The sequence below is a fragment of the Carettochelys insculpta genome, chromosome 28 (genome assembly GCF_033958435.1).
Source record: "Carettochelys insculpta isolate YL-2023 chromosome 28, ASM3395843v1, whole genome shotgun sequence".
Taxonomy (NCBI): Eukaryota; Metazoa; Chordata; order Testudines; family Carettochelyidae; genus Carettochelys; species Carettochelys insculpta.
Window position 1 is genome coordinate 5,744,056 of NC_134164.1, and position 26,792 is coordinate 5,770,847.

At 65.9% G+C, this 26,792-nt stretch overlaps 1 protein-coding gene across 2 annotated transcripts; it reads right to left on the reverse strand.

Annotated features, from left to right (window-relative positions):
* Positions 1-26,792, reverse strand: LOC142002639 (inactive phospholipase C-like protein 2). Of its 2 annotated transcripts, none has more exons than XM_074978889.1 (6): positions 26,616-26,792; positions 10,329-12,818; positions 9,447-9,650; positions 8,882-8,957; positions 4,583-4,692; positions 1-1,020 (listed from the first exon to the last, which is right to left on the reverse strand). In XM_074978889.1, exons 1-6 carry the CDS (start codon positions 26,727-26,729, stop codon positions 835-837), a joined length of 3,180 nt encoding a protein of 1,059 aa, XP_074834990.1. In that variant the 5' UTR covers positions 26,730-26,792; the 3' UTR covers positions 1-834. The 2 variants fall into 2 exon arrangements, with proteins under 2 accessions (XP_074834990.1, XP_074834993.1); XM_074978892.1 differs by lacking the exon at positions 26,616-26,792 and adding an exon at positions 21,089-21,127.

Genomic DNA, 26,792 nt, shown 5'->3' on the forward strand with positions numbered 1-26,792 from the left:
AGGATTCTCTTTATAACGCGCCGCAGCGCGACCCGCTCTGAGCGCCCGGGGCTAGGCAGGCAGCTCGAGCACCAGCTTGGAGCCAGCATGACTCTGGAGCACGTGGGTGGGAGGTTGGCCCCGGGGCAGAGGATGGGAGCTTGTGAGCTGAGCCTGATGCAGGCAAACACCCCAGCCCTGAGCTGGGAACCAGCTGGGGAAGCAGGGGGTGAGACGGGCCAAAGCTCTTTCGCCCCCGCCGCCCGTCAACCTGCAGGGCAGACCCCCACCTAGGCACATGGAGGTACCAGCCGGCTGTACCTGCGGGGAAGAGGGGCACCCCAGCTGCAACCCCGGGGGGAGGATATTTTCACAGCCCGCCTAACCTAAGGGTAGACACCCCCCCCACCTGCGGCAGGCACAGCCACTCCTGCAGACAGCCTCGTGGGAGCAGGGCCTGCCGGGGGGCGAGGAGGGAGGCTCGGGGGTCCAGGTTCTCTGGGAACCGGTTTGATTGTGAGATGCTGACGGAAGCTGGCCTGGCTCCCTTGCCCGCGGCCAACACTGATTCCTGCAGGGAGGGGCCACGTCCCTGCTGAACCCCTCCCCTCTCCAGCCCAGCCAGGGGTCAAGCAGAGCCCTAACCCTTCCCCACCTGAATCAGCCCTCTAGATTGCCCCGGAAGGGAGGCGCAGCCCCCACCCCACTGACAGCCTGTGCCACAGCCGGGCTCTGCCTGTCGCATGCTTTGGGGGCTGGAGGTGTGTAACCCTGGGTCCGTAGTAGGTGCGCTGGGGGAGACAGGCGATGGAGGAGCTGTGGGACCTCCCCTCTGTCCGGGGCACTGGCAAAGTCCTAGCAGGACCCTGTGTCGCTGCCTCCTTCTGTCTCCGAGACGGGGTCCAGCGGGGCCCGGCCCCGGCTGAGTTCAGGGGAGGCTGAGCCGTTCCGGCCGATGCCACACGACTGCCCCGAGTTGTGGATCTGCCAGAGGTTGTCCAGTGCTTCGGCTTTGGCTTGCTTCAGGAGGTCGGCCTGGCCCTGCAGTGGGAAAGGCCAGAGGTCAGGGGGTGCCCGGAAAAGCGGGGGCGGCACAGCACCCGACTCCCATGCGCAGGGGAGCACTGTGCCCCTGAGGGGCCCGGTCCAAGCCAGCGGGAGGCGCCGTTTACACACCGAGCGGGGGCTGACCGCACCGAGCCCGTCTGGGAGTGCCGGGGCCCTGTCGGGGTCCGTGCCCTGCCATCGGCGCAGTGCTGGGAACAGCCCCCTCCTTCTCCCTGGACAGCCTGGGACTGTCATTGCATAGAGCATGGGCTAGAGGGGCAGCTCCCTGAGCAGGCGGCAGCAGTAGGTTGTTCTCCTGGGTAACACCAGGGTGTAATCGCTCACAGGCGGGCTCCAGCCTGGGACCTCTGGAGCTCAGTGCAGGAGCCTCTCCACACAGCCGGAGAGGAGGAAGGAGAGGAGGCTCATTTTTTCTCGGTGGAAGTGGCACAGCTGCCACTGCATGGGACAGTGGGGAACACCCAGGTGCGTGGCTCACAAGCACGCCACGCCACAGGCAGGCTGTCCATCACGGCCCCCCCGGCAGCATCCACCGGTGCGCGGGGGGTGTGGGGACGTGCAGTGCGGCGGGAGAGGTGGCAAGTACTCTCTGCCAGAGGGGCAGCAGCCCCGTGCCCATGTGCCACTCGCCCCTATTCTCTCCCCGGGCGGCATCATAAGGCCCTCAGCCGCGGCCCAGCCCCGCTGGCTCCCAGCAATGGCCTGCGCCCCACATGGTCCCTAGATGGCAGCACAGGATCACCGTACGGCCGGAAGGCAGGGCCTGGGTCTCCCACCGCCACAATGGGGGCCTGGTCCAGGCTCCCCGGGGCACAGCCAGGCCTGGAGGGACACAGATGCCCTCACCTGCATGTGCCCCATGGCTCACCCCCCCACTGCCTGGCTAGGACTTCCTGAGCCAAACTACAGCAGCCACGTCTGGGGCGTGGGGGAGGCTGGGTTTGGCCCCACTCTGCAAGAACAGCTGATGGGATAGTCCCTTGGCAGGGCGAGCGGGAAGCTCAGCATTCTCCCAGGGCGGCATCCCCGCCCCACACGCAGCACCCCAGGACCTCCCAGCCAGGCGGGCAGACCGTGCACGTGGGAGCACGCAAGGGCTCTGGTCCCTCTCGGCAGCCACCAGCTCCCCTGAACCCCAGCACGCCCCCCACGGCTCTGGGCCCAGCTCCCAGCTCCTGCTGCACACGAGGCTGGCTTGGAAATCCAGGGGCCTGGCCTGCAAGCTATGGAGTTCCTGGCAGGGCCCGGAGGTGCAGACATGGGGACAAGGCCCTGGCCTCTCCTCCAGGCAGGGGAGGACTTAGCTGGGGTCCAGCATGGGGAGGGGTCACTGGACCAGCCAGGGCTTGTCAGGCACCATCCTCCAGGCACCTTGACCAAACTACAGGAGTGCCCACCCGCACCCCCCTCCTCACTTCCAGCCTGACTGTCCCAACCGGCCCAGCCCCTTGTTCTGGTGCCAGCCTGGTCCACCAGCTTCGGTCACCCTCCTCCTGCCCCCAGGTTCATCCGCCAAGCAGCCAGAGCCCAGCCCAGCCAGCCGGGTAGCTTCTTCGCTGCCCGCTCCTCCTGCTCTGCCCACCGGAACCGGAGCAGGCCCAGCGCCCCAGGAGTTGGCTCTGCCCCACGGCCCCCAGCGATGGCAAATCCCTGCCCTTCGCAATCGCTCCTGTGGCTCCCCTCTGCCGGGGGCAGCAGCTGCTTCCTGATGCAGCACTGAGCTGGTGCCTGCCCAGCCCCTGCTGGGGACTCGGACCCCAGGGGTGACTGCTGTGCATGGAGCCCCGATGCTCTGGGGCTCTCAGCCTCCGGCACACCACATGCAGACTTCCCCACTCCCAAGGAGGAAGCCGCTTCCGAGCTCATGTTCTCTGGGGCGGGGAGCTTCTAGGGCCAATGGCCAGAAGGGGACGTAACAAGGCCCAGCAGCTGCTGTGAGCAGAGCTGAGAGACTCCAGCTTCTCCTGCTGTGTCCATATTGCCAAAGCAACTGTCCGTCCATCCGTCCCTTCCTCCCTCTTTCCTTCCATCCGTCCATCTGTCCATCCATCCCTTCCTCCCTCTTTCCTTCTTTTCTTCCATCCGTCCGTCTCTTCCTTCCTTCCGTCCATCCGTCCCTTCCTTCCTCCCTCCCTTCTGTCCGTCCGTCCATCCGTCCCTTCCTCCTTTTCTTCTGTCCGTCCATCTCTTCCTTCCTTCCGTCCATCCGTCCCTTCCTCCCCCCTTCCTTCTTTTCTTCCATCCGTCCGTCCGTCCCTTCCTCCCTCCCTCCTTCCTTCCTTCCGTCCATCCGTCCCTTCCTCCCCCCTTCCTTCTTTTCTTCCATCCGTCCGTCCCTCCCTTCCTCCCTCTCTCCCTCCTTCCTTCTTTCCTTCCGTCCATCCGTCTCTTCCTTCCGTCTGTCCATCCCTTGCTTCCTCCTTTCCTTCCGTCAGTCCCTCCCTTCCTCCCGTCCGTCTATCCGTCCCTTCCTTCCTCCCTCTCCCTCCCTCCTTCCTTCCTTCTGTCCATCCGTCCGTCCTTCCTAGCTTCCTTCCTCCCACCCTCCCTCCCTCCTTCTGTCCATCCGATTCTAAAGGACTGGCCCAGAGCGCTTTTTGGGTAAGATCTGAGGCATAAATTGACCTGGGAACGTGGCTGGTCCTTTGGGATTCGAAGAATCTGTTTGGATTTGGTGAGATTTTGGTTCTCATAACCTCTCACCTGCCTAAGGAGGGGATGGGCTGTGGCCCCAGGGAAGCTGGAGTGTGCACGAGAATGGCTTGTGTGACTCCTTGCTAGCAACGGAAGTGCTCTTTGTGACTGGTTTGGTGCCTTCGGGTGAAGGACACCCATTCTTGGGCTGTGCGCAGCCCTGTCTTTAAGCTATCTGCCCTGACTTCAGCGAATCATACAATCCTAGGGCTGGAAGGGACCTCAAGAGGTCATTGAGTCCAGCCCCCTGCCCAAAGCAGGACCAACCCCAGCTAAATCCCTCATATCCAACCTAGACCTCCCCAGCCGCAGCTTAAGACCGTTGCTCCTTGTTCTGCCTTCTGCCATTACGTAGCTCAGCCTCTCTCCATCCTCTTTACAGCTCCCCTTCAGGAAGTTGCAGGCTGCTATCAAATCCCCCCTCACTCTTCTCTTCTGCAGACTAGATAAGCCCAGATCTCTCAGCATCTCCCTCGTGAGCTTTAGCCCCCTAAGCATTTTCGTTGCCCTCTGCTGGACCCCCTCCAATGCATCCACATCCTTTCTATAAAGAGGACCCAGAACTGGATGCAATACTCCAGATGTGGCCTCACCGGAGCCGAATAAAGGAGCATCACAGCTTTTCTACATCTGCTGGACATGCTCCTGTGAACGCAGCCCGATATGCCGTTGGCCGGCTTGGCTACCAGGGCCCACTGCTGGCTCACAGCCAGCCTCTCACCCACCGTAACCCACAGGTCCTTTTCTGGTGTACTGCTCCTTAGCCGGTTGGTCCCCAGCCTCCAGCAATGTTTTGACTCTTAGTGAAGGCCCCAGAATGGCGGCCAGACCCGAAAGTTACCTTCAGCACTGTGATGTTCCAGGCGAAGCTCTCCAGGGCCTTCTGCAGCTTCCTGCCCTTCAGCCCCTCCTGGGCCTCGAGATGGTGCAGCTCCTTGTGGAAGTCCATCCCTGGGGAGCAGAGGACAGGGAGCCCCTCGCACCGAGCTGGGGCGGAGATGTGCAGAGAGCTGCGGGGGGCTGGGCACACGGCAGAGCCAGCGGCGGGGTGCCCAGGACTGGCTCTGTACTGTGTTGCGCAAGCAGACACGGAGCCGGCCCGAGGGGTCGCTGTCCCAGGGCAGCCCACGGGGAGGGGACGACAGAGGGACACACACAGCCCCATGCCACGCCAGGGAGCTCTGCTGGCACAGGCTGCTGGCCCCAGGACAGGTCCACTGGGGCTCCCTGCATCCCACTCAGGCCGCTCTAAGGAGCTGGGAACCAAGGAAATCACCTGGCACAGGTCCTAGGGTGCAAGCCAGGGCAGCCCCAGAAGCCGGGAGGCATGTGGGACGCCCAGCTGGGTCTGACGGCTGCAACAGGCGTGCTTCCAGCCAGCAGAAGTGGCAGCAGGTCCCTGGGGCTCTGTCAGGCCCCGCAGGCAGGGAGAGGGCAGGCGTAGGAGACCCAGGCCCCAAGCATTTCGTGCTGCATTGGCAGAACAACCGGGTGGTGTCTGGGGCGGCCAGGCCGGGGCCGAGGCCAGCGTCCCTCTGAGCTGGGGTGGGCTCTGGGGCTGAGACGCAGAGGTAGGAGTCGCCCCAAGGCAGGCATCGTGCCCGGGCAGAGACTGGGCTGGGGGGGGTCTGCCCATGCAGTGCCGCCCACGGGCCCTGCTTGGCACGGAGGGGGGTGCAGAGCCTTCGCCGGCGTGAGCCGCCCTTTCCCGCAGACGCACCGGCCACCCACGCTCCAGTCAGCAGCTTCCAGCCGCGTCCTGGTGCCCTGCGCGCCGGGCATGAGGGAGCTGCCTGGAGAGCTGGGGGGGGGCGCACAGCCAAGGTCACCCCCCCAGCTCGGGGCCTCCCCCAGCATCCGGCCCAGCCACGAAGCAGCCTGGGGGCCACGGCGAGGGGGCGGCTGTGGGCACACGTGGATGGAGGGACAGAGACCCCCCCAGAACTCCCCACCTGTGGGAGCTCCCACAGGGCCCTGCTCCCTCCACTACCGCTGCTGACGCTGATGGGAAAGGCCCACGCCTGGCTCCTGAGGGGCAGCCAGAACCATGCACGGCCACAGGGCGCACAGGCGGGAGGTCGCCCGGGGTGTGGGGCGCCTCCTCCCCCCCACCGGCCGAGAACCTCGGGGCCTGGAGCGGAGAGAACAAAGGGAGCTAACCAGCCGCACAGCGCTCTCTGTGGCCCCTCCCCACAGCCCCCTCCCCACAGCTCCCCCCGTGGCCCCTCCCCACAGTGTCCCACAGCTCCCCATAGCCTGCCACAGCGCCCCACAGCCCCCCTCAGTCCCCTCCCCACAGACCCCTGCACCCACTCCCCACAGCCCCTCACAGCCCCCTCCCCACAGCTCCCCCACAGCACCCTGCGCAGCCTCATCCCCACAGACCCCCTCCCCACAGCTCCCCACAGCTCCCCGTGCCCCCTCCCCACAGTGTCCCATAGCCCCCCCACAGCCCCCCTCCCCACCCCACCCCACAGCACCCCATGCACCCACTCCCCACACTCCCTCTCCACAGCTCCCCCACAGCGCCCTGCCCAGCCCTATCCCAACAGCCCCCTCCCCACACCCCACAGCCCTTCACCCCTCACCACCCCACAGCGGCCCCCCCGCACCCCTCTCCCCAAAGCACCCCACAGTCCCCCACCCCACAGTGCCCCCACAGAACCCCCATTACCCCCAGCCCCACAGCGCTCCTACACCCAACTGCTGGGGTGCGACTCCTGCGCCCCTGCAGTACCGAAGGGGGCTCCCCCCGCCAACCCCCTGCCCCAGCCATGCCAGACTCTTCCCCTGGGGCCGGGTCAGCGGGAGGCAGGCGGGTCGGCACACGAGGGGTTAAGCCGGCACGCTGCACCCGCTATATTTACCCTCCCGCTCCGGCCCACGCCAGGCTGCCCACGCGCTGCTGCTCACCCACCTGCCATCAATCACCCCCGCCTGCCGAGACGCACCAGGCAGCCGCCCGGCCCCCTCAGCTGCTCCCACCCATGGCATGGCCAGGCATCGGGTCCCACAGCAGGGTGGGAGGGGGGAGCAGAGTGCCGGGGGGGCGTGGGCATCTCCCCACACGGTACGGGCAGCTGCCGGGGTGCTGGGGCCAGGTTGCCCTGTCCCACCCTGGACTGGGCTGAGGCCTTACAAACTCATCCCGCCTCCCACCACCAAACGCCCGGGCGGGGACGCCTTTCCCGGGTGCCGTCCCAGCCGACCACGGCTGCACAGCTGGGGGTGGGGCGCAGGCAGCCTCCAGCCCCTCGAGTGCAGGCAGCTGCCCCGGTCACCCTCCCCAGGCAACAGGACTGTCGGGGTGGATAAAGGGCACCTCCCCCGCCAGCTTCCCCCCTGCCACTGCACCTCCCCCATGGGTTAAGCAGCCCTTCAGGGCAGTGACACTGCAGGACTGGGCAAGGCCGGCCCCCCCCAGTGTGCATCCAGGTCCACCCTGGAAAGCAGGGCAGGTTGTGGGGCACTGGGCCCAGAGGGGCAGGGACTGACCCAGTCCAGCCGGCCGGCCCCCCGGGACATGCTCTGCCTCCCCTGTGTTAACCCCGGGTCACTCCAAGCTCCCTGGCGCCTGGCGAGGATAGCGCCAGCCAGGGCACACGCCGCTGTCCCCCCAGCCCTGCCATCTACGGCTCCAGCCCTCGCACGCCTGGCATGACCATCCACGCCCTGCGCTGCGCCCACCCAGGGGCTCCGGCTGTGGGGAGGGAGCAGGCGAGCGGGGAGGCTGCGCGTGGGGAGTGAGGGGCGCCGGCAGAGCTGGGGGGAGCCCAGGGCCGGGCGAGCGGGCACAGGGGGTCCAGGGGAGGTGCATCAGCACAGCCCGACAGCAGCACCTGCCTGTGTGGGTTCAGCCACGTGTCTTTTCTGCCATAACGCTCCGTTACCACTTACGCCGTCAGCCCCAGTCTGTTATTTCTGATGCTAATTATATTCCCGCGTTTGGCACTTAACGAGCCCACGCTGCTTCCCTCGTCAGCTGTCCCCGTGTCGCTCCGCTCACCCCCCACCCCCCGGGCCGCCCCAGCGCTGGGGAGCTGCTTGGCGGGAGGTGCTCCAGGGCACAGGCGGGCGGGCAGGAGGGAGGGATCGGCCCTCTCAGTGGGGACAAGCAGGACGGGGGCCGGAGACCCGCTGTCCCCCCTGCCTCTGAGCACCCTGCACGGCTCTGCCTGGCCCTGCTCAGTGGGACCCATTAGTCCCCCACGTCTCGGCCCCACAGCCCCTGCGCCCTGGGCCGCCCCCCCGGCAGCACGGAGCCTGCAGGCAGCCCCAGGAGAGAGGTCCCCGAGGGCCCCTCGCAGAACGTCTGCGTCCTGTGCGCAGGCCTAAGCCGAGTTGCCCACGCCAGCCCGACACCCCCACGCCAGCCCGACACCCCCACGCCCCGTTTCCTGCCCGCAGCTGAGTCGTGGCGCCTCCCTCGGCCATTCTGGGACGCAGGCGACACCTCCCCGGCTGGGAGGCAGAGCCCGAGCGGCAGATGGCTCATCCCAGCAGGCTCCCGTGGGGCTGGGCGTGGGGAGTTTGGCCAGCCCAGGAGACACGTGGCTCCCCTGTGGCCAGTGCCGAGGTCAGGCAGCCGCAGCCAGGGCAGCAATCACACCCCCAGCATGGGCTGGGATGGGCTGAGTAGGGCCCAGGGCCCTATCCTGCCCCTCATCCAGGGCCACAGGGGGCCCAGAGCCTGGTTACCCTGCACCTCCTTCTGCCAGCCTGGGTCACTGGTGCTCAGCACAAAGGCTGCCCTCTTCGGCCCCATGGGCCCAGCACCCCTACCATGTGGTCGGCAGCCCTGCACCCCGTATAGATACGCCGCGGCCTGGGGACAGGTGCCCCTCCCCGGTCCCCCACCAGCCTGGCCCGGGCCTGGGGTGAGAGCGCGGGGGGAAGGGTCCTCTGTGAACAGGGCAGCTGACACCCCGAACCCCTCAGCCCTGCCCCAGAGCCCTCACCCCCCGCCCCGCAACTCTGAGGCCCCCCATGACCTCCCTGGGGTGGACATAACAAAATTCATCTGCAGCCAGACATGACCGGTCCGAGGGAACGCCGCCCCCCACGCTGGGGGCAGAGACGTCGGGGCCCAAACCCGGCCCCACTCCGCAGCCCGGCCCGGCTGCCCCCCCAAGCCACGTACCCGCCTGCTGGGCTTGCAGGAGTTTGCTGTGCACGGCGTCGGCCGACTCGATCAGGGTCCGGCTGGTGTGGATGGTCTGGGGGAGCAGAGACGGGGGGAGTGAGGGGCTGGGACGAGGGGCGGCCCAGTGCACGCTCACCCAGGCTCCCCCGGCCCCAGCCTCACCGCCGACACCGGCAGCTCTGGGTTTGGTGGGTGGGGAGCCGATCGCCCCCAGGCAGGCAGCCCGCGTCCAGCTACGCCTGGGCCAAGGACCAGCCACTGGCCAGGGCTCCTGGGAGCTGGAAGGGGCTCTGACTCTGGGATCACACCCCTCTGTGCCTGGCCCTGCGAGGCTCCGGGGGCGCGAGAGCCTCTCGTGCCCGGGTGGCTGCCCCACGAGGGCATCGCTCTCCTGGCCCCACTTCCCAGCCAGCCTGGCCTGGCCTGGCCTGGCCCCTAAACGAGGGGGGCACAGAGCACCCAGGGCTCTGACCGCCCCCAGGACTGGGCCCAGCATGCAGGGACCCTGCCAGCCTTGTCCACCAGAGCAGGGCGCCGGCTGCGGGCCGAGGCCAGGGCTTACGGTCTCGTAGGCGGTCAGCACTTTGCGGAGCAGTTCTGGGACGGGCCCCTGGGCCTCCATGGGGGGGTACTGCTGGGCCAGGTCCAGCGTGACGCTGGGGGCACTCTCGCTGCGCAGCAGCCAGGCCGCCACGGTCAGGATGCACTGCTTCACGGTGGCCGCCGGCGTGAGGCCGCACAGCTCCTTGAAGGAGACCAGGGCGTTCTGGGGATGGAGACACGGGTGAGCGGCAAATCCCACGGCCTGGGCGCTGACTGGGGCCTCCCACAGAGAACCCAGGAGTCCTGGCCCCCGGCCCTCCTGCTGTAACGCTGACCCCCAGCCCCACCTGAAGACACACTAACCCCCTCGGCCCCCTCCCCTGCCAGAGGGGAAGAGCCCAGGCGTCCGGCCCTGCCTCACCCTGCCCTGCCAGCCTGGCCCGCACCTGGACAGTCCGGCCAGGGAGAGAACCCAGGTGTCCTAACCCTCAGCCTTCACCTGGACACACTAACCCCCCCAGACCTTCCTCCCCTCCCAGCCAGGGAGAGAACCCAGGTGTCCTGACCCTCAGCCTTCACCTGGACACACTAACCCCCCCAGACCTTCCTCCCCTCCCAGCCAGGGAGAGAACCCAGGTGTCCTGACCCTCAGCCTTCACCTGGACACACTAACCCCCCCAGACCTTCCTCCCCTCCCAGCCAGGGAGAGAACCCAGGCGTCCGAGCCATCAGCCCCTCCCCCAGACATCCTAAGCCACTAGATCCCCCTCTCACCACGGGCGATGGAGGGAGAACCCAGGCATCCTGACCCCCAGCCCCACCCCAAGACACACTAAGCCCCCAGACCCCCTCCCCTCCCAGAGGGGGAGAACCCAGGCGTCCGGCCCTGCCCTGCCTGCACCTGGACGTTCTCCCGCAGGTCGGTGGCCTCGCGCAGCGGCTGGCTCGCCGCCCGGAACACCTCGTCGATGGCCTTGACGCCCGTGGCCTTGGCGGAGGTGTACTCCCGCAGCCGGCGGCCCTTGCGCCCGGGGCGGCCCCGCCGGTGCCCCTTGCCCCCACCGGGCCGGTCGGCGATGGCCACGTGCACGAAGAGGGCGGCGTGGGGCAGCAGGTCGCCGGCCAGGGAGTGCAGGGGCACGTGACGGTAGCCGCTCTGCAAGCACTCGAAGGGGATGGAGTACTGGGCGATGAACTCGTCCCCGATGTAGTCGTCGTCCAGCACCACCAGGCGCAGCAGGGCCAGCTCGGGCAGGTTCACCTGGAACTCCAGGGTCTCCTCGAAGACGGGGCTGTCCCCGCCTTGCAGGGCCGTCTTGGTGCGCCGCTCGGCACAGTCGGCCGGCACGCCGTGGATCTGGGCGCAGACGTAGGGCTCCACCACGTCCCCCTTGGCGCCCGAGCCCCGGGGCTTGGGCAGGTTCTGCCCGCTGATCACCCGCAGGTGCAGCAGCTGGGCTGGCACGCCGGGCAGGGAGTCCTTGGCGTTGGCGCTGAAGTAGGACACCTCCTCCCGCATGAGGGCAGGGCGCAGCACGTACCCGCAGGCCCCGTTCTGGCGGAACCAGCCGGTATGCAGGTCCGCCATGAGCCCCGGCGTCTGGAAGTTCATGGCCACCATTTGGCAGCCGCACTTCCAGAAGTCCTGGGGGTTCATGTTGCTGGCGTCTATGCGCAGGGGGCTGGGGTAGACCCGCGAGAGGAACCGTTTGTTGTAGCTCACCAGCTCCGCCGGGCACTCCGCGACCAAGCGCCCGGCCTCCACCTCGCTGAAGGAGCACAGCTCCCAGTACCGCTGCCCGCGTTGCGAGGCCTTCAAGTCCTGGAAGGACACCGCCTGGCACAGGCTCACCAGCTCCGACAGCTCCCGGCTCAGCCGCAGCCGGCGCCGCCCGCCCCCGCCGGGCAGCTGCCCGTCGGCCTCGCCCGGCCGCTGCCACGGCTCTGGGCCCTCCTCGTCGTCCGTCACCTCCCCCTCGCTCTCGTGGCAGTTGGGGGGCAGCTTCCTGCCCTTGATGAGGATCTTGCCCTTGAGCGTCTCTGGGGAGGGCAGGTAGGCCTCCTCGGGGGACGGCAGCTCCAGGTACAGCTTGGGGCCCAGGGTTTTCCTCAGGCACTGCGCCATCAGCCGCTGCTGGCCGGGCGAGCAGCGTACGGTCAGGCACAGGATGAGGGGGTAGTCGGAGGCCTCGAAGGCGTACCGCTCGATCACGCCCACCGCGCTGCGGAAGGCCACGCGGGAGGCAGCCGAGCGGCCCCCGGAGACCAGGGGCTCGCCCTCGGGGCCGTCCCACGCCACCAGCTCCAGGCTGCGGCAGCCCACGCGCAGGGCGGCGACGTACCCGCCGAGGCCGGCGCTGCCCCACGAGCTGTCCTCCCGCAGGCAGGCGCCGTGGGCCGAGCTGATGTAGTAGTGCGACAGGGGCTGTGTCATGTCCTGGCACACCCGGCGGTGCTGCGGGTCGAAGATGGAGCAGTCCAGGGAGAGCAGGTAGCGGGTGAAGCCATCAACCGTCAGGAAGCCCTTCTCCCGGCCCTCGCTGGAGGGTTCGTATTTGCTGATGATCTCCAGGCACTTCTCCTCGGTCACCCCCTCCATGCCCTGCTCCACCTCCAGGAACGTCAGCAGGTCTTTCAGGCCCAGCGACTCCTTGTTGCTGGAGAACTGGACCAGGAGGAAAAAGATCTCTGGCCGGGTGCAGAGATCGCAGTAGGCCTCCACGAAAAGGTCGCAGGCCACATCGCTGCCCGGCCGCTCGACGGCCTTCTGCAGCTCCTTGAACTTCAGCTCGATGGTGGAGACCTTCATGCCTGGGTTCAGGGCCTTGACCAGCTGCACGGCCCGGGCCACGGGGATCTGGCCCGCCTTCTCCAGGTCGGCGACATGGAAGACCGAGGAGATCCAGGAAATCCGGAGGCCAGGATGGCCAGCCTCGGGTGCCTCTGGCGTGTGCTTCCCATAGGACACCAGGTACCTCAGCCCCATCACCCAGGCGTTCACCACGTCGGCTGAGCTGGCCACCAGGTCCAGGGACTCGTACTTCTCACCGTAGATGATGGAGAAGGCGCACTCATCCGGGAACTGGTCGGAGAGGCCATTGCTGCGCAGCACGGGGGTTTTCTTCCCCACCCGCACCTCCCTGACCGACTTGATCTCAATCTTGGCTTTCTCCGAGTCCTTCTTGGAGGGTTCCCAGCGCAGGTAGCGCATGTCGGGGTCCAGCAGGAAGAAGCGGTTGTACATGCGCGAGTTGGAGCGCACCTTCTTCATCTCGCAGCCCTCCAGCATGAGGGAGATACAGGCCGCCGTGCTGGTGATCTTCCGGTCGTTGGGCATGGTGCTGAAGGACACCGTCTTCTTCTTCTGTACCGGCCTCTGGCGAGAGCCATCCTGCGGGGAGGAGAAGGCAGCTGTCAGAGCCAGAACGGAGCCTGACAGGGGAAGGAAGGAGTCAGCTGGGTGCTTGGGTTACAAAGGCCATGGAGGGCCATTGTGTATGTGCCAGAAGTTATCACTCTGAAACTTCCCTCGCCACTGTGCACGGCTGCTGTGCCTAGGGAAACTGAGGCACGCACCTCGGGTTACTGCAGGACGGTAGGAAACACATGCAACCGAACGAGGGATGTAAAATCCTCAGACTTCCCACTTCATCACACCGGGGAACTGGGAGGTCTGGCGAGGGGAAGGCCCTACTCCGGCACAGCCCTGCTGAGTGCCCCCAGGCACGTCCCTTTTACTCCCTGTCTCCCAGGCTGCAGAAACCTGAGAGCTGAGGAGGCAAACTCCAGACGCCCCTCAGGGAGCCTGTCCTGCTGTGCAGGGGGCTGAACTTGCAGCTGCTGGTTCTTTGCCACGGCTGGTTTGGCTCCTGTAGGAGCAGCCGATCCCTTTGCTGGGAGTTGGCCAGTCGGCCTCACTCCCCCTGTTCATGGCCGTGGCATCGAACCCCTCAGCTGGCTGCAGCCTCACAGCCTCTGTCCTTCCATCCCAGCAAAGTGCAGGGGCCTGATAAGCTGGAGCCAGCCTGGCCCCTTTGAGCTAAATATAGGGCATATCCTCTCTAGGCCTGCGGTGACCATGCAGTGACTCCCACCTCTTTCCTCCTGTTGCCGGCCAGCTGGCAAATGCTTCCTGCTGGCCTCCAGGGGCAGGAGGCATCTTCCCGAGGGCGGCCTGGGCTCCCGATGCCACACGGATCCTGCGTCCCGGGACCCCCACCCGGCCCTACTGGCTTCTCCTGCAAGCTGCAGCTCCCACCAGCCCAGGGCTCCTGGCCCCCCCTCAGGGCCCCTCACCCCCAGCCCAAACCGAATGCCCAAGTGGGCAGCAGCACCCGCATTGCAGACAATGGGCATGGGAGGGAGGGAACAGCCCGTGCCATAGGGGCTCGGCAGCTGGGGGGGGGCTGGCTCCGGCTCCCCTCCCCCCATGGCCCTGACACAAGGTGACGCTTGTCGGGGGCCTTGGAGAGAAAAAAGAGCCCCGGGGCCCTGAGAAGCTCTGCCCCAGCTGGGGAGACCCCGGGACGCATGGGGCAGCCCCCAGGCACCTGAGTGGGGCTCTCCCGCTCCCCCAGCCCTCACGAGTCAGGTACTCTCCTCGCCCCCTGAGCCCAGCCCCCCACCCCACACCCCACATACAGTCCCCCCGAGTTAGGAGCTCCCCCCAACCCCCTCCACACCCAGCCCACCCGAGTGGGGTGCTCCCCCCCAAAAACCCTCATGCGGGGTGTTTACCAGCCCCCCCCACTCCAATGGAGTGGGGAGCTCCCCCTGCCCCACACCCAGCCCCAGCAAGCAGAGCGCTCCCCCAGCCCCATAACCCTCGTGTGGGGATGCTCGCCCCAGCCCCGGAGGTGCCCTTTCCTAGCCGGGGTGGACGGTGCCCTCGGCCACTCGAGCTGCCACAGCCCACCAGGGGCAGGGCTCCCGGACTGGGCTCCGAGCAGCCCCCAGGCGAGCCCCTGGCTGCCTGCCCCCAGCTGAGCAGGGAAGGCTCCTGTCCCGCCAAGCCAGCCGGTCTTAGCTCCATGTTCCTTCCTTCCTTCCTCCCGGGGCCGGGATCCTGTCAGCTGCTCGCACTCAGGGCTCCCTCCTTGCACAGGGCGGCTCTGCCCAGCCCCTCACCGCTGCCCCTCCTGGCCCTGGGCTGGGGCAGCTCTGTCCCAGACACCCAAGTACCCAGGGGCATGGCCCAGCCCCCCGAGCCCCAACCAGCCTGTCCCCAGCCCCCCACTCTGTCCAGCTGCCGGACTCAGCCCTGTCAGGTGCTTCCCCAGTAGATGGAGACCCCACTGGCACTGCCAGGCCCCTCCAGGGATGGACGTGCCCGCAGCCCCCTTAGCATGACAGAGGTGGTGACCCTGGAGCTCTGATTGTCCTACCCTGAGCGCGATGCCAGAGCCCCAGGTACCCTGTGCCTGCCAGGCACCCACGAAGGGAAAACTGGCACCCTGCAGGCTACCCAGAGAGCCCCCTAACCCGCCTCCAACCCTTGCACTGCAGTATCCCCCAAAGCCGCCCTCCTGGCGCCCCTCATGCGGCGGAGCAGGGCCAGCCAAAGTCACGTCGTCTCCCACGGAAGCTGCACTGCAGCCTGGCCGGGCAGCCGAGCTCAGCACCAGGGCCTGGGGGACCAGATCTGGCTCCCCACCCCAGACAGGGCTGCCTTGCAGCAGGCGAGAGCCCAAGGAGTCACCATCCCACAGGGCTGCCCGGAGAGCCCCAGCAAAGGCCTACTGAGAGCACACACCCGCTGCCCTCAGAGGGCCCTGGGCAGCTGCCACCAACAACGGGCAAAGCGTCAGGCAAAGCAGCCGACCGCCCCATCCCTGTCACCTCCCAGACATGCTACCCCCTTCCCTGGCCCCGGTCGGTCCGACAGCCCCTCTTTCCAACCCAGCCTGGCCACGCAGGGGGCTCTGTGCTGTGTATGGGCCCTGTCTGTGCTCGAGCAGCTGGGAGAGAAACTCCCCGGGAAGGATGAAACCTCCAGGGCAGGGGACTGAGTTCTGGGAGGGGGAAGGATTGGGGCTTCCAACTGCATCCACCAGGCATACGGCAGGGACCCACGGCGCCGGAGAACCCTGGGTCGGGGGGAAGGCTCCAAGGTCCACCTGCCTTAGGTCGCCAGCCCCAAGGAGCCGAGTGAGCTTGTCCCAAGAACCGACGGATGCTGGTGCTGTTCCAATTACAGAATCCACTTCCTAGTCTGGGGGCGCTGGCAGGTTCACACCACCAGCCGAGCGTGGCAGGGGGCTGCAGGTCAGGAGTGAGGGGCACCGGCAGAGCTGTGCAAGAAAGGAACCCAGGCCTGGGCTCGCAGGGGCTGCAGGTCGGGAGCGAGGGGCACTGGCAGAGCTCCGGGGGTGGGGAACCCAGCGCTGGGCTAGCAGGGCCTGCAGGTGTGCCAAAGTGGGCCCTGAGGGTTTTTAGGTTAGGTTGCATGTTTCCTACTGTCCTGTAGTAACACCACGTGGGTGCCTCAGTTTCCCCAGCACAGCATCGTGGTGCGGAGAGTTTGGGTGGGATGACTTCTCCCATGTAGGCAATGGCTCTCCCAGGCCTTTCTAACCCAGGCAACCAGGTGACAATTTTCTTCCCAGGAAACAGGATAAAGGCGGGAGGAGGGGCCTGGCTGGTTGGAATCAGAGCTGGGCTGTGGAGTGGGGCAGTCTGGTCTGGCTGGAGAGGGAGGAAGCGGGGCCAGGGCCCAGCTCAGGGACCCCCTCTGGGCCCCTCTCCCCGAGCTGGACGGTGCTGACGGCTTCTGGTTCCTGTGCTGACAAGTCTGTTCTCCGCTGTGTCCCTGTCGCCTGATCACCCTCCTGCTCTACCTGCTGAGTCACATCTGACTGCAGAGGCGGGGGGCAGGGTCTGGGGACCCCCACACTGCATGACAGCAGGTCAGAAGTGAGGGGCACCAGCAGAGCTGGGTGGGAGCTCAGGGCCGGGCTAGCAGGGGCTGCGAATCAGCCGCGAGGGGCACTGGCAGATATTCTTTGTTAAAGGTGAGCCCACCCCAGAACACAACCCCCACCCTTCCCACGGCCCCAGCTCCGGCGGCTGACGGGCACCCGCCCTGCCGGCGTTTGCAGCCCAGAGAGCAGGCGGCATGACACAGACACGGCACAGCGCTGGCTGAGCAGATGATTCAATTCTGCTGCTTCATCCCATTATGTTTGCCAGAGCCCCGCGCCCCGGCGGGGACACAGCTCTCTGCAGGCCGGACCCCTCCTGAGGGGAGCTGCACAAACCCCGGCAGCTGAACTAAACCAGAGCCCAGAAGCACCCAGGTGGTAGCAGCAGCAGGTGGAACTTGGAGCAATCCTCACTGGGGGCTGGTGCCCGAGCCACGACCCAGACCTGCTACGTGGGCACCGCCCCCTCTTTGTGCCACTTGCCTTCCCTGGTTCCTGTCCCCTCTTCCTGCCAGGTTGCCCTGCAGAGCCCACCAGGCACCCAGGATCGGGCTCAGCGTGGAGGGGGCAGGAGCCCAGCTGGGTCCCGCAGGCTGCAGATGGGCCCAGGGGTGGACGCCAGCCTGCTGGGACACAAGCTATACCCCTGGGGGGGCCCCCCAACCAGCCACGCTGCCTGCCTGGCTCACATTGGCTTCACCTCTGCTTCACCTAAAGCTGCTGCTTATGGGGCTGGGCCCCAGGGCCCCACGGCACCTCCTGCCCACCAGAGCGTCAGCCACCTGTGGAGGCTCTAGCTGGAGACAGGAAGGGGCCACAGGCCTTAAAGGCATCAGGGAGCAGGCAGAGCGCCCGTGGCCAACAGCGGGGAAATAAGCCGAACTCCCAGCCAGGGCCTGACGGGGCTGAGAGCTGCAGGTGAGTAATGTACCTGCCTCCCTCGTGCAGTCCCCACCTCCCCGGGGGAGGGAGTCTGGCCTGGGTCAGGCAACAGGCTGTGTGGGGAGGTGGCAGCTGGCTTGAAAGAGCCCCGGCTGGAGCGGGTACAAAGGCGCCTGGGGGGCTTCCTGGCACATCCACTGCTGGTTTCCCAGGCGGGTCATTCCCCGTGCCCAGGGGAGGCGCAAGGGAGGGGAGCTGGCCTGACTCACACAGCGCCTGGCCCCCACCTGGCACGCTGGCCCTTGCACCCAGCAGCGGGCAGAAACCCCAGCCAGGAGCAGGTCCCGGGGCGACCGACAGGCAGAGCGGTCCCTGGGAGCAGCTGGCTCCCCCCAGCACCAACCCCTCCACTGGGGCAGCCCCTTGTAGCATGAGGGGGCAGGGGAGGGACCCCATCCCTGGGGCAGGAGGCGAGTCTGGGGAGACAGCAGGTCGCAGAGGTACAGAGCATGGCACTGCCTGAGGTGACGGGTCTGTTGGTGCCCAGAGCCAGGCCAAGACAAACCCCAGGGGACCTCCCTGTTCCCAGGGGGATGCGGTGAGCCCGTCTGGGGGGGTGCTCCTGGCTCCTGCTGCAGCTCAGGGACAGGCCAGGCAGCCTTTTGGTGGGTTCCCCATTCTCCTCCAAGCTCCCCTGGGGCTGGGTCCAACGGGCAGGTAGGAGGCGTCTCCCCTTCTCCCCAAACAGCCCCATGTCCGGTCCCAGACACTCTGCACCCAGCTGCTCCCTGCAGACGCTGCAGCTTCTCCGGAGCCTATTGCTGGAGAAGGACGCCCACTGCTCCTGCGCAGAGCACCCTGGGGAGCCCCATGCATGGGCGTGGGGAGAACGGGTCCTGCAGAGAACAGCCAGACCCCACACTGTGCCTGTGCCTCCAGTCCAAGGCAGGGTCCTCTCCGCATCCAGGGGCAGGCGGCTCTGCTCCCAGCAGGGTCAGATGCACACCCAGGGTCATGGCCCAGCCCCAGAGGCAGCGCCCTGCTCGCTCCACACCGCCCCGCCTGGCCCCGAACAGAAAACAGGAAATCTACCCGGAAAGGAAGCGCTGGGCGGGGAGCTGCTGAGTGAACAGCTGCTGAGGCCTCTGTGCCAGATGTGACCGAGTCACAAGGCATCTGCCCCGTCTCCCCCCAGAGAGAAACCAGCCTGGAGACACCCGGCTGCAGGGCTGTTGTGCCAGGCCAACACCCCCCGTCCTGTCTGGGCTCCGCCAGTGGTCAGCCAGGCACTCCGACTGGTGTTCTCTGTACACTGACCGCCCGGCCAGCTGCCCAGGGGAGAGTCAGGGGCTGCCCATCTGATTCGCAAAGCGCTCGTGGCCGGCAGCCTGCGTGGCTATTGGCAGATGTGCACATCATAAAATTTATTCTGCCCATGGCTGGAAAAAACTAACGGGGACGCTACTCGCCCCTCACAGAGCATCCCCCAGGCTCCGTCGCTCAGATATTGGCTGCTTGTGTGCTCAGGTTCCTCTTCCTGCCTTTGAACAAGGCTCACATAACTGCCGGCCCCTCACTGGGCCAGAGTCAGGCAGCGTGCGGTTAGCTCCATCCTGTACCGGGAAATAAGGCTGTGCCACCTGCAAAGCGCTTAGAGATCCTGGGGCGGCGCGTGCCCCTGTGCGCGCCATGGCTCCCTGCCCCGAGATGGGGGCGTCGGGAGGCAGAGTCGGGTCGGCGTTCACTTGGATGCCAGGACTGCTGCGGCACATGCCCGTCTCAGAGAGCTAGAAGGGACCTCGGAAGTTCACTGAGTCCAGTTCCCCGCCCTCTTGGCAGGACCAAGCACCCCCCCGTTGGTTTTGTTTTGCCCCAGATCCCTAAAGGGCCCCCTCAAGGAGGGAGCTCACAACCCTGGGTTTAGCAGGCCAATGCTCAAACCCCTGAGCGATCCCCCTCCCCTTAATGCACCAGCTGCCCTGCCAGGGGCCGTGCTGGGGACACCTCCCCGCTGCGGATGCCCGAGTGAGCTAGATGCAAGCCTGGGGCACCCCCGCCAGCTGCTGTCACTCCCCGCGTGCAGTGCACACCGACGCCAGAGAAGCCAGAGGGCGTGAAACAGCGAGAGCCTCGCGGGCTGCCTCCCTCCATACGCCCAGCCAGGGCCTGCTGTGCTCTGAAGCCACCCCAGGACATCCGTGCATGCTGACAGCGTTCCCCAGCCCAGGGGGGGCAGGCGTGTCGTCGGTCAGCCCCTAATGCTGCACGCACACGCTGCCCCCAGCAGGCACCGCACTGACACAGGGCGAGTGGCAGGCCCAGCCTCACCAGTGGGGCCACCTTAGCCAAGGGCCAGAACATCCCAGGATATCCCCTCTGGGTCGGACGGTGGTATTAGGGGCCAGGTCCACCCCCTTCCCAAACCCCAGCTCCCTGCAGATTGTGGCCCAGCTACATGGTGCTCAGTGTCTCTCCAATTTCTCTTTTCCATGCGTGGAATACCTCTTACGTGCACCAAAACCCAGGCTGCCGGCTGTCGTGCTCTGCTAATCAGCCAGGCGGCACCTGAATCTCTCCTGGGCGGCTGCCCAAGTGCTCAGCTTATGGGGAACACTGGGCACGAGGCAGCTCAGGGAGTCCAGGGCTCCCGGCAAGGGGCCAGATCTGGACACCGCAGCTGGAAACGCTGCAGAGGAAAGAGAATCCCTGGCAGCCGGCTGCAGTACACATCAGGTGCCCAGTGTGGCTTTCACCATGTTCCCACGTGGGGCAGTGAATGCACACAGTGCCCCCAGCAGGCACTACAGTGGCACAGAGCGAGTGGCACACCCAGCCTCACCAGTGGGGCCACCTTAGCCAAGGGCCAGAACATCCCAGGATATCCCCTCTGGGTTAGATGGTGGTATTAGGGGCCAGGTCCACCCCCTTCCCAAAACCCAGCTCCCTGCTCTCCCCGGCACCACGAAGGGCTCTCTCTGTGCCCTGGCACCGCCCCGCCCTGCGCGCCTTACCTGGGAACCTGGTCCAATGTTCCCTTAAGCAACTGATCTAGTGGCTGCCCTCCCCCAAGCTGCTCACACCACCCGGGGTTCGGCTGCTGCTGCCCAAGCGTGACAGAGGAACAGAGAGCGGCTGAGGTTCAGCCGTCACAGGCTGGGGGAGGTCTGGGTCAGCAGCTCAGGGCTCAGCCGGCTGGCAGTGCTGCTGGGCAGATGTGCAGCTAGCGCTGGGGTGGCCAGCCAGCTAGAAACCAAGAGCCAAAACAGCGGTGGGGAGCGTGCAAAGAGCCACCTATTATACATTTATTTGTATTATGCAAAGCCCCAGGCTCGTCCTTGTGGGTTCCTGCACTAAGTGGCGGTTTAAAAGCAGCCTCAGGGGCTGGCTGGGTCCCTGGCTCTGCCTCCTGCACTCACAGGGGCTTGGACCACAGCACCAGCGAGCCGTCCTCACCATTGGCTAGTCCAAAAATAGAGAGTCTTTCACGGAGGAGGCTCGCGCCTCCCCCACCTCCCTTAGGGACTCCCAGGCTCTTCCTGCCTGCTAGGGCTGCCCCGGTGCGGAGGGTGGTCTGGGGGGAACCCGGTCCCCTCCCACACAGCCCAGGTTCTGGCCCAGGGACCGCAGGCAGCTGCGGCAGGAGGGGCTTCCCTCCCTGGGCCACTTCCACCAGACCCCTTTGCCCCAGTACCTTCCTCAGACCACCACAGTTCTTCTCCCTGGTGAGTCCTTCTCTCCATGGTCCCCGTCCATCCTCTACCTCCTTCCCCCTGTACCTGGTGGGGGAAGAGCCTTTTTCAAAGGCTCCACCGGCCTTGTTTGGTTACAGATGCTGAATTAGCTCCAGGTGTTGGTTTACCCTGGTGCTGCAGGCTGATCCTTCCTGGCCCTTGGTCCTTGGGGAACATAAAGGCACACACGCAGCTGCCCACGTATCTCCCCTCCCCGAGGTGCTGTAGCTGGCTGCGGGCCGGGGTCTCTCGCAATGCTTATGCATCGCTCTGCATAGATATACAGCGATAGAAAAATAAACACAGAGCGATACATAGACAAATACATAATGCCCTGGCCCTACCCCAGAGCCAGGCCCCCCTCCTGCTCTAACTCAATGCGCTCCCCCCCAGAGCCAGGCACCCCCCCAATTCAATGGCAGCGACTCACCAGAGCTGCCACCACCCAGCAGTGGGGCGTGCCCAGAACAGCAGGCAGTGCTCTCAGCATTGCGGCTCTCTCGAGGAGCTGCATTTAATGGCTCAAAGAGCCGCATTTAATGGCTCGCGAGCTGCCGGTTGGCCACCCCCAGCCTAGGAGAATGGTTCCTGCACCATCAGCTGGGCCCCGGATGATGCGCGAGGTGCCACCCCCATATCCTTGTACAGCGTGGGAAGAACATTCAAATGCCCCCGGAGGGGCAACTTCCTAACAATAGCAGCCACCACTGCAGGCTCCCACCCCGGCGACATTACCCGAGCGCTCTGCGTCTTCCTGGGCCGGGCCCCACCACGATGGCCCCCCAGCCAACCCTCCTCAGCTGCTGGCCCCAGAGTGGATCTCTGCCCTGCGCCCGGCCGCCATGGGTAACTCAGCGACCACAATCGCAGAGCAGCAATGGCAGCAGGCAGGCAGCGGCCTTCACCCCCGGGCGGAGCTGGGAACAAGAAGCCAAGTATCCAGGCACCCACCCACTGCCCCCTGGGTGCCGGAGAGATGCCCAGGCCCATGGGAATTCATCTAGAGGCACCTGAGCTTTGCTGACATCTACTGCTGCCCTGTGAAGCCGTGGCCGGCCCAGGTGAACCTGAGGGGCCTGGTCCAAGTGCTTGTCCCTTCTTCTAACCAGCCACCCAGACCTCCCAGGACTGCCCTGCGCTCACAGCAGGCCCCTGCCCCACCCGCGGGCCTCCCACATGGCACCCACGCAACCTTCAGCCCACCTGGGCCGGCCCCCTAGAACTTGTCTGGGATAGCTCAGGGGCTTGAGCACTGGCCTCCTTAACCCAGGGTTGTGAGCTCAGCCCTTGAGGGGCCATTTAGGGGTCTGGAGCAAATAGAGTTAAGGCGGGGGGAAGGTGGGGATGGTGCTTGGTCCTACCAAGAGGGCCAGGGACTGGACGCAGTGACCTCTGGAGGTCCCTTCCAGCTCTATGAGACGTGTATCTCCATTTCTCTCTTAACTACATTCACCCGGGGAACTATCGCTCCTGGTGTCATGATAACTCTCTGCCCTGCAGTAACCACCACCGCCAGAGCTACACCCGTCTCTGTAACTGCCAGCCAGGGAGCTACACTCGCCTCAGGAACTGCTGCTACGGCTGGTAACTGCCACGCGGGGAGGTACACTCATCTCAGTAACCGGTACCTTGGTAACTGCTGTCTTGGTACCTTGGTAACTGCTGCCCTGGGAACTACACTCATCTCAGTAACTCCCACCCCCGGTACCGTGGTAACTGCCATCCCAACAGCTACACTCAGATCTTGGTAACAGCCCCCCCCACCCCCGGACCCTGTCATTCAGCTCCCCGGGGCACTGCAAGGAGTGAGCGGAGGCAGGCACAGGCCGTCCCAGGTGAGGGAGGCCCAGAGCTGAATCCCCAGGCCACGTCAGGGTTTGTGCGCAGGCCTGAAGACGCCCGTGAATGCGCGATGCCCCCTTGGCACATCACCCCCTGGCGCCCTCCCTAGCAACGAACAGACCCTCGTAACCCTGGCGTGCTGGCAGGTCACCGGCCTCAAATCCACACGACTGGCTCCTCCGCTCGCAAGGGATGGGGCAGATTCATTATCCACACAGGGGTGGGAGCTGCCCTCGTTCACCCCAGGCCTGGGGCCCTGCCACGCAGCAGCTGGTCCACACTGGGGCCAGGGAAGCACCAAAACCCAGCCAGGAAAGAGGAGACACTGCTGTCCAATTCCTGCCAAGGTGCCTCCAAACACCGCCGCCCGCAAGCCAGGTCCTGCAGCCCCTCAGGCAAAGGTGGGTGCCCGGAGGGCTGGAAGGTGTCGGGGTCACAGGCACAGTGGCCCAGCACAGCTTTTGAGGCAGGGCCTGTTGGGGAGTCTGCACATAGGATCCTGCCCTCCCGCACACCGTTGGAAGAAAGGTGAGAAATTCAGGGAGGACGGGCAGAGCAGCTGCCTCTGGACAGGCACCAGCAGGACAAGCATGAGCCAGACAGGGGTGAGCAGCCTGGGGCAGTGGCCTGGAGCACAGGTTCTGCCTCCCCACCCCGAAATAACTAACCTGTGGAACTCACTGCTGCAGGACACTCTCCAGGCCAGGGGACCAGGGTGCCCAGCCACTCTGTGGGACTCAAAAATGATCTCTGTCTGGGGACGGGGAGCCACCAACCCTGATATGTCCCCCATTACCCATATGACCCAAGGGCCGCGCCAGGAGAGATTCTCCTGCCAGATACTCTGTGGGCATTTTTGCTCTCCAAAGGCTAGCGCCAGGGTAGCAGGGGCCCAGGTCTACTGGCAGGTTTACAGCGGCGGATTTAAACAGTGGATTCTCTGCTAAACCATAATCTGAGGGCGTCGGTGGCTCAGCCAGAGGCAAAGAGGCCTTTGCACAAGTAGATGGAGTAGGTTCCAGGGCCTGCGGCAGGACTAGATTATTACAATCATCTCTTAAAGTCTCTGAGATGGATGGGTCGATGGAGGCTCAGCAGAGCCCTGCCACGCCTCCCAGAAACAGGGCGATCAGCCCAGCACCCGTCAGGGCAGAGGTGCCCACAGTTATGGCTGCAGGCAGGGTTCCCTGTAAGCCGAGCCCTTGGGCAGCCACCCAAGAGACAATTAGCTGGGCAGCACCTGATTAGCAGAGCGTCCCCAGCCAGCGGCATGTGCTTATGTTGGTGGTGCACGAAACAAAATTTATTCTGCCCATGGATGGGAAAATCAGAGGGACCCCTGGCCATAGGCACAGTGCCGCAGTGTGATCCACAGCGTTAAAGGGAGGCGAGCTGGGAGCCACTCCCAGTACATTTCAGGCACTCTGCTTTTCCACCTGCACACACACACACACACAACCACAGCCCTGGTAACACAATGAGGCTGCTTAAAAGCCTGGAGAGCAGGGAACAATTGTCCCCTAATCGCCCTGTATGCGCACGAGGAATCTGGCCAACACTGCCACAACAACGCACTGCTCAACAAAGGAGGCGCAGGGGGACCAGCAGCCTGGGAAGCAGCCCACACGTCAGGTATTAATAGCACAGCAGCAATTCCATCTTAAAATAGGCTGGGAGGGGAGAGGAGGCGGGCGTTGGACAAAGGCAACCTATTGCATGGCCCAGCAGCGGTGACACAGGCACAACTGGGGGAGAGATTCAGAAATACACGCGCGATTCTCCAGCTCCGGCACATCTCTGGGACCCTCCTCGCCAGCAGCACCTGCAGACCCTCTCTGGAGCTGCCAATCCTGCGGGCGTGTGCCCAGAGACCAGGCAGGGAGCGCTTCTCCGTCTAGTGCTAAACAGCCCCAGTGCCTTGGGACACAGAGGCCATTCAGGGCTGCCTGGGGGGCCATGCCTGGCAGGGCAGAGGTGCGTCACCAAGGCAGGCCCTGCCCCACCACACAGCAGCCCAATCCGCCAGCCGCGGTGTTGCGTGCACCTGGCTGAACGCCAGCCCCAGAGCATCATGAACCAGCCCATGGCCTGAACCCGGCAGGGTCAGCCCAGGCCAGGCCTCGCACACCTCACCAGCACAGGCGCTGCCAATCCAAGCAGGGTCCGAGACCAGCCCAGCAGCCCTGAGCCTGGGCGCTGCCCCTCTCCTGCCCAGGGGCAAACAAGAAACACAAACCTCCGAGGACGTGCAGAGCTGGGACCGCTGGGAGCTGGCCCCGCACCCACCAGCACGCCCCCATCCGCTGCTCGCAGAGCAAGGGCCTGGACCCACGCGGTCACTCCAGAGCCACACGGCACAGACACCCCCAGGAGCCCGCGCCCAGGTAACAACCGCAGTGCCTGCCTAGAAGCTATGCAGCCAGGAAGCTGCCCCCACCCCCAGCCTTTCTGGGAGCCACCTGGGAGGCCCCCCCACCGCTCGGTGTCACCAAGCGGCCAGGCTGCAAGACCCACTCCCATCCCTATCGGCTCCCAGCTCCCAGGGAATGTAGTGCAGCGAATGGAGCCCCTCATGGGCGGGAATGGGTGAACAGAGCTAGGCCACCCATCCCCATCCCCGCCCCCGCCCTCCCCCAGGGCATGCATTACCAAGCCCCCCCGCCCCCGCTTGCTGCCCCAGTCTGCCTCAGCGGTGGAGCCCTTGACAAAGGGGTGGGCTGGGGTAGGACCCCCAAGTCTGGCTGTCGGACAGGGCGGCGCAGCAAACTCCCCAGCAGCGTCAGGCAGGAGCTGGGGCCGGGGGTCAATCCCAGCAGCTGGCTCGGGATGGGGAGGGGGAACCCCAGAGGGGTCCCAGGGACAGGGGGTCCCATCCAGGCAGGGAGGGCAGGACAAGGCTCCAGGAGGACAGATGTGGGGGGACGTGATGAGGGTCCCGTCTGGGTGGGAGGGGTGAGGCTGGGCCAGGGGGGCTGGGCAGGCAGGTGATTGGGGAGCCCAGGTCCCAGCCTGGAGGAAGTAGGAGTCAGTCAGGCCCCTAGGGCCCTGCCAGGCAGGGCTATGCGGGTCCCAGGGGGCTGGGTGATGCAGGTGCCAGCTGGGGGGGAGGGGCATTAGCAGTGGGGGCAGAGGCAGATCAGATGAGAAGGAAGAACACCGTGTGGGGGGGGGCACAGGGGGCTGGAGGTCCTGGCCCACAGGGGGACTGGGGGGAGGGGGGATGCAGGAGATTCAGGGGCAGAGCTGTGGGGATCCTGGGAGAAGCTGGGGGTGTAGAGATGCCGGGGGCAGGGGGTGGGTTGGGGATAGTGGGGTGAGGGGGGTCCTGGGACATGCGGCTGCAAGGAGCCTGGAGGGGTACTGCAGGGGGCAGAGATGCGGCTCAGGAGGATGGGGGTGGGGCTGTGGGTTACATGGGGGTTTAGGACACAGGGATGAAGACTGGGGGAGGGGTGCAGGATGAAGCAGGGGAGAAGGGGGCTGAGGACGCAGGGATGTAGGGAGCTGCAGGTGCAGGGGGGCAGGATGTGGGGGAGGTGAGGGGGGCCAGGAGCACGGGGGGGATTGGGCTTAGGGACATGGGGTGTGGGGATGTGGGAAGGGGGCTAAGGGATATGGGGGTGCAGGGGCCAGAGGTGCAGACGGATCCGGTGTGTGGGGGTGCAGGAGGCCGGGCTGCAGGATATGGGAGTGCTGGGCTGTGGGGGGGCCAGAGATATGGGGGTGCAGTGACGTGGGGGGCCAGAGGTAAGGGGGGGCGGGGGGGTGCAGGGATACGGGGGGCTGCGGGGGGGGGGGCAGAGCCGCTCTCACCTTCATGATGCTGGCGCGGGGCGCGGCGGGCACCAGGCTCCGCTCCGCCGAGTTCTCGCGGCTGCTGCCGGAGCCGGAGCCCGGGCTCCCGCCGCCCCGGGGCCCGTCCGCCATGCCCGGCTCGGGGCTCCGCGGCGGGGCCGCTCCCCAGCTCCGCCGCCCCGCGACCCGCGCGGC

What these genes read in the sequence shown, in the direction of transcription:
- LOC142002639 (XM_074978889.1), bottom strand. Translation starts at nt 26,729, where the DNA reads ATGGCGGACGGGCCCCGGGGCGGCGGGAGCCCGGGCTCCGGCTCCGGC. An exon ending in TGCTGACCGCCTACGAGACC is followed by an intron (nt 8,958 to 9,446) that starts GTAAGCCCTGGC and finishes CTGCTCCCCCAG; the next exon opens with ACCATCCACACCAGCCGGAC. An exon ending in GGAACATCACAGTGCTGAAG is followed by an intron (nt 1,021 to 4,582) that starts GTAACTTTCGGG and finishes TTCCCACTGCAG; the next exon opens with GGCCAGGCCGACCTCCTGAA.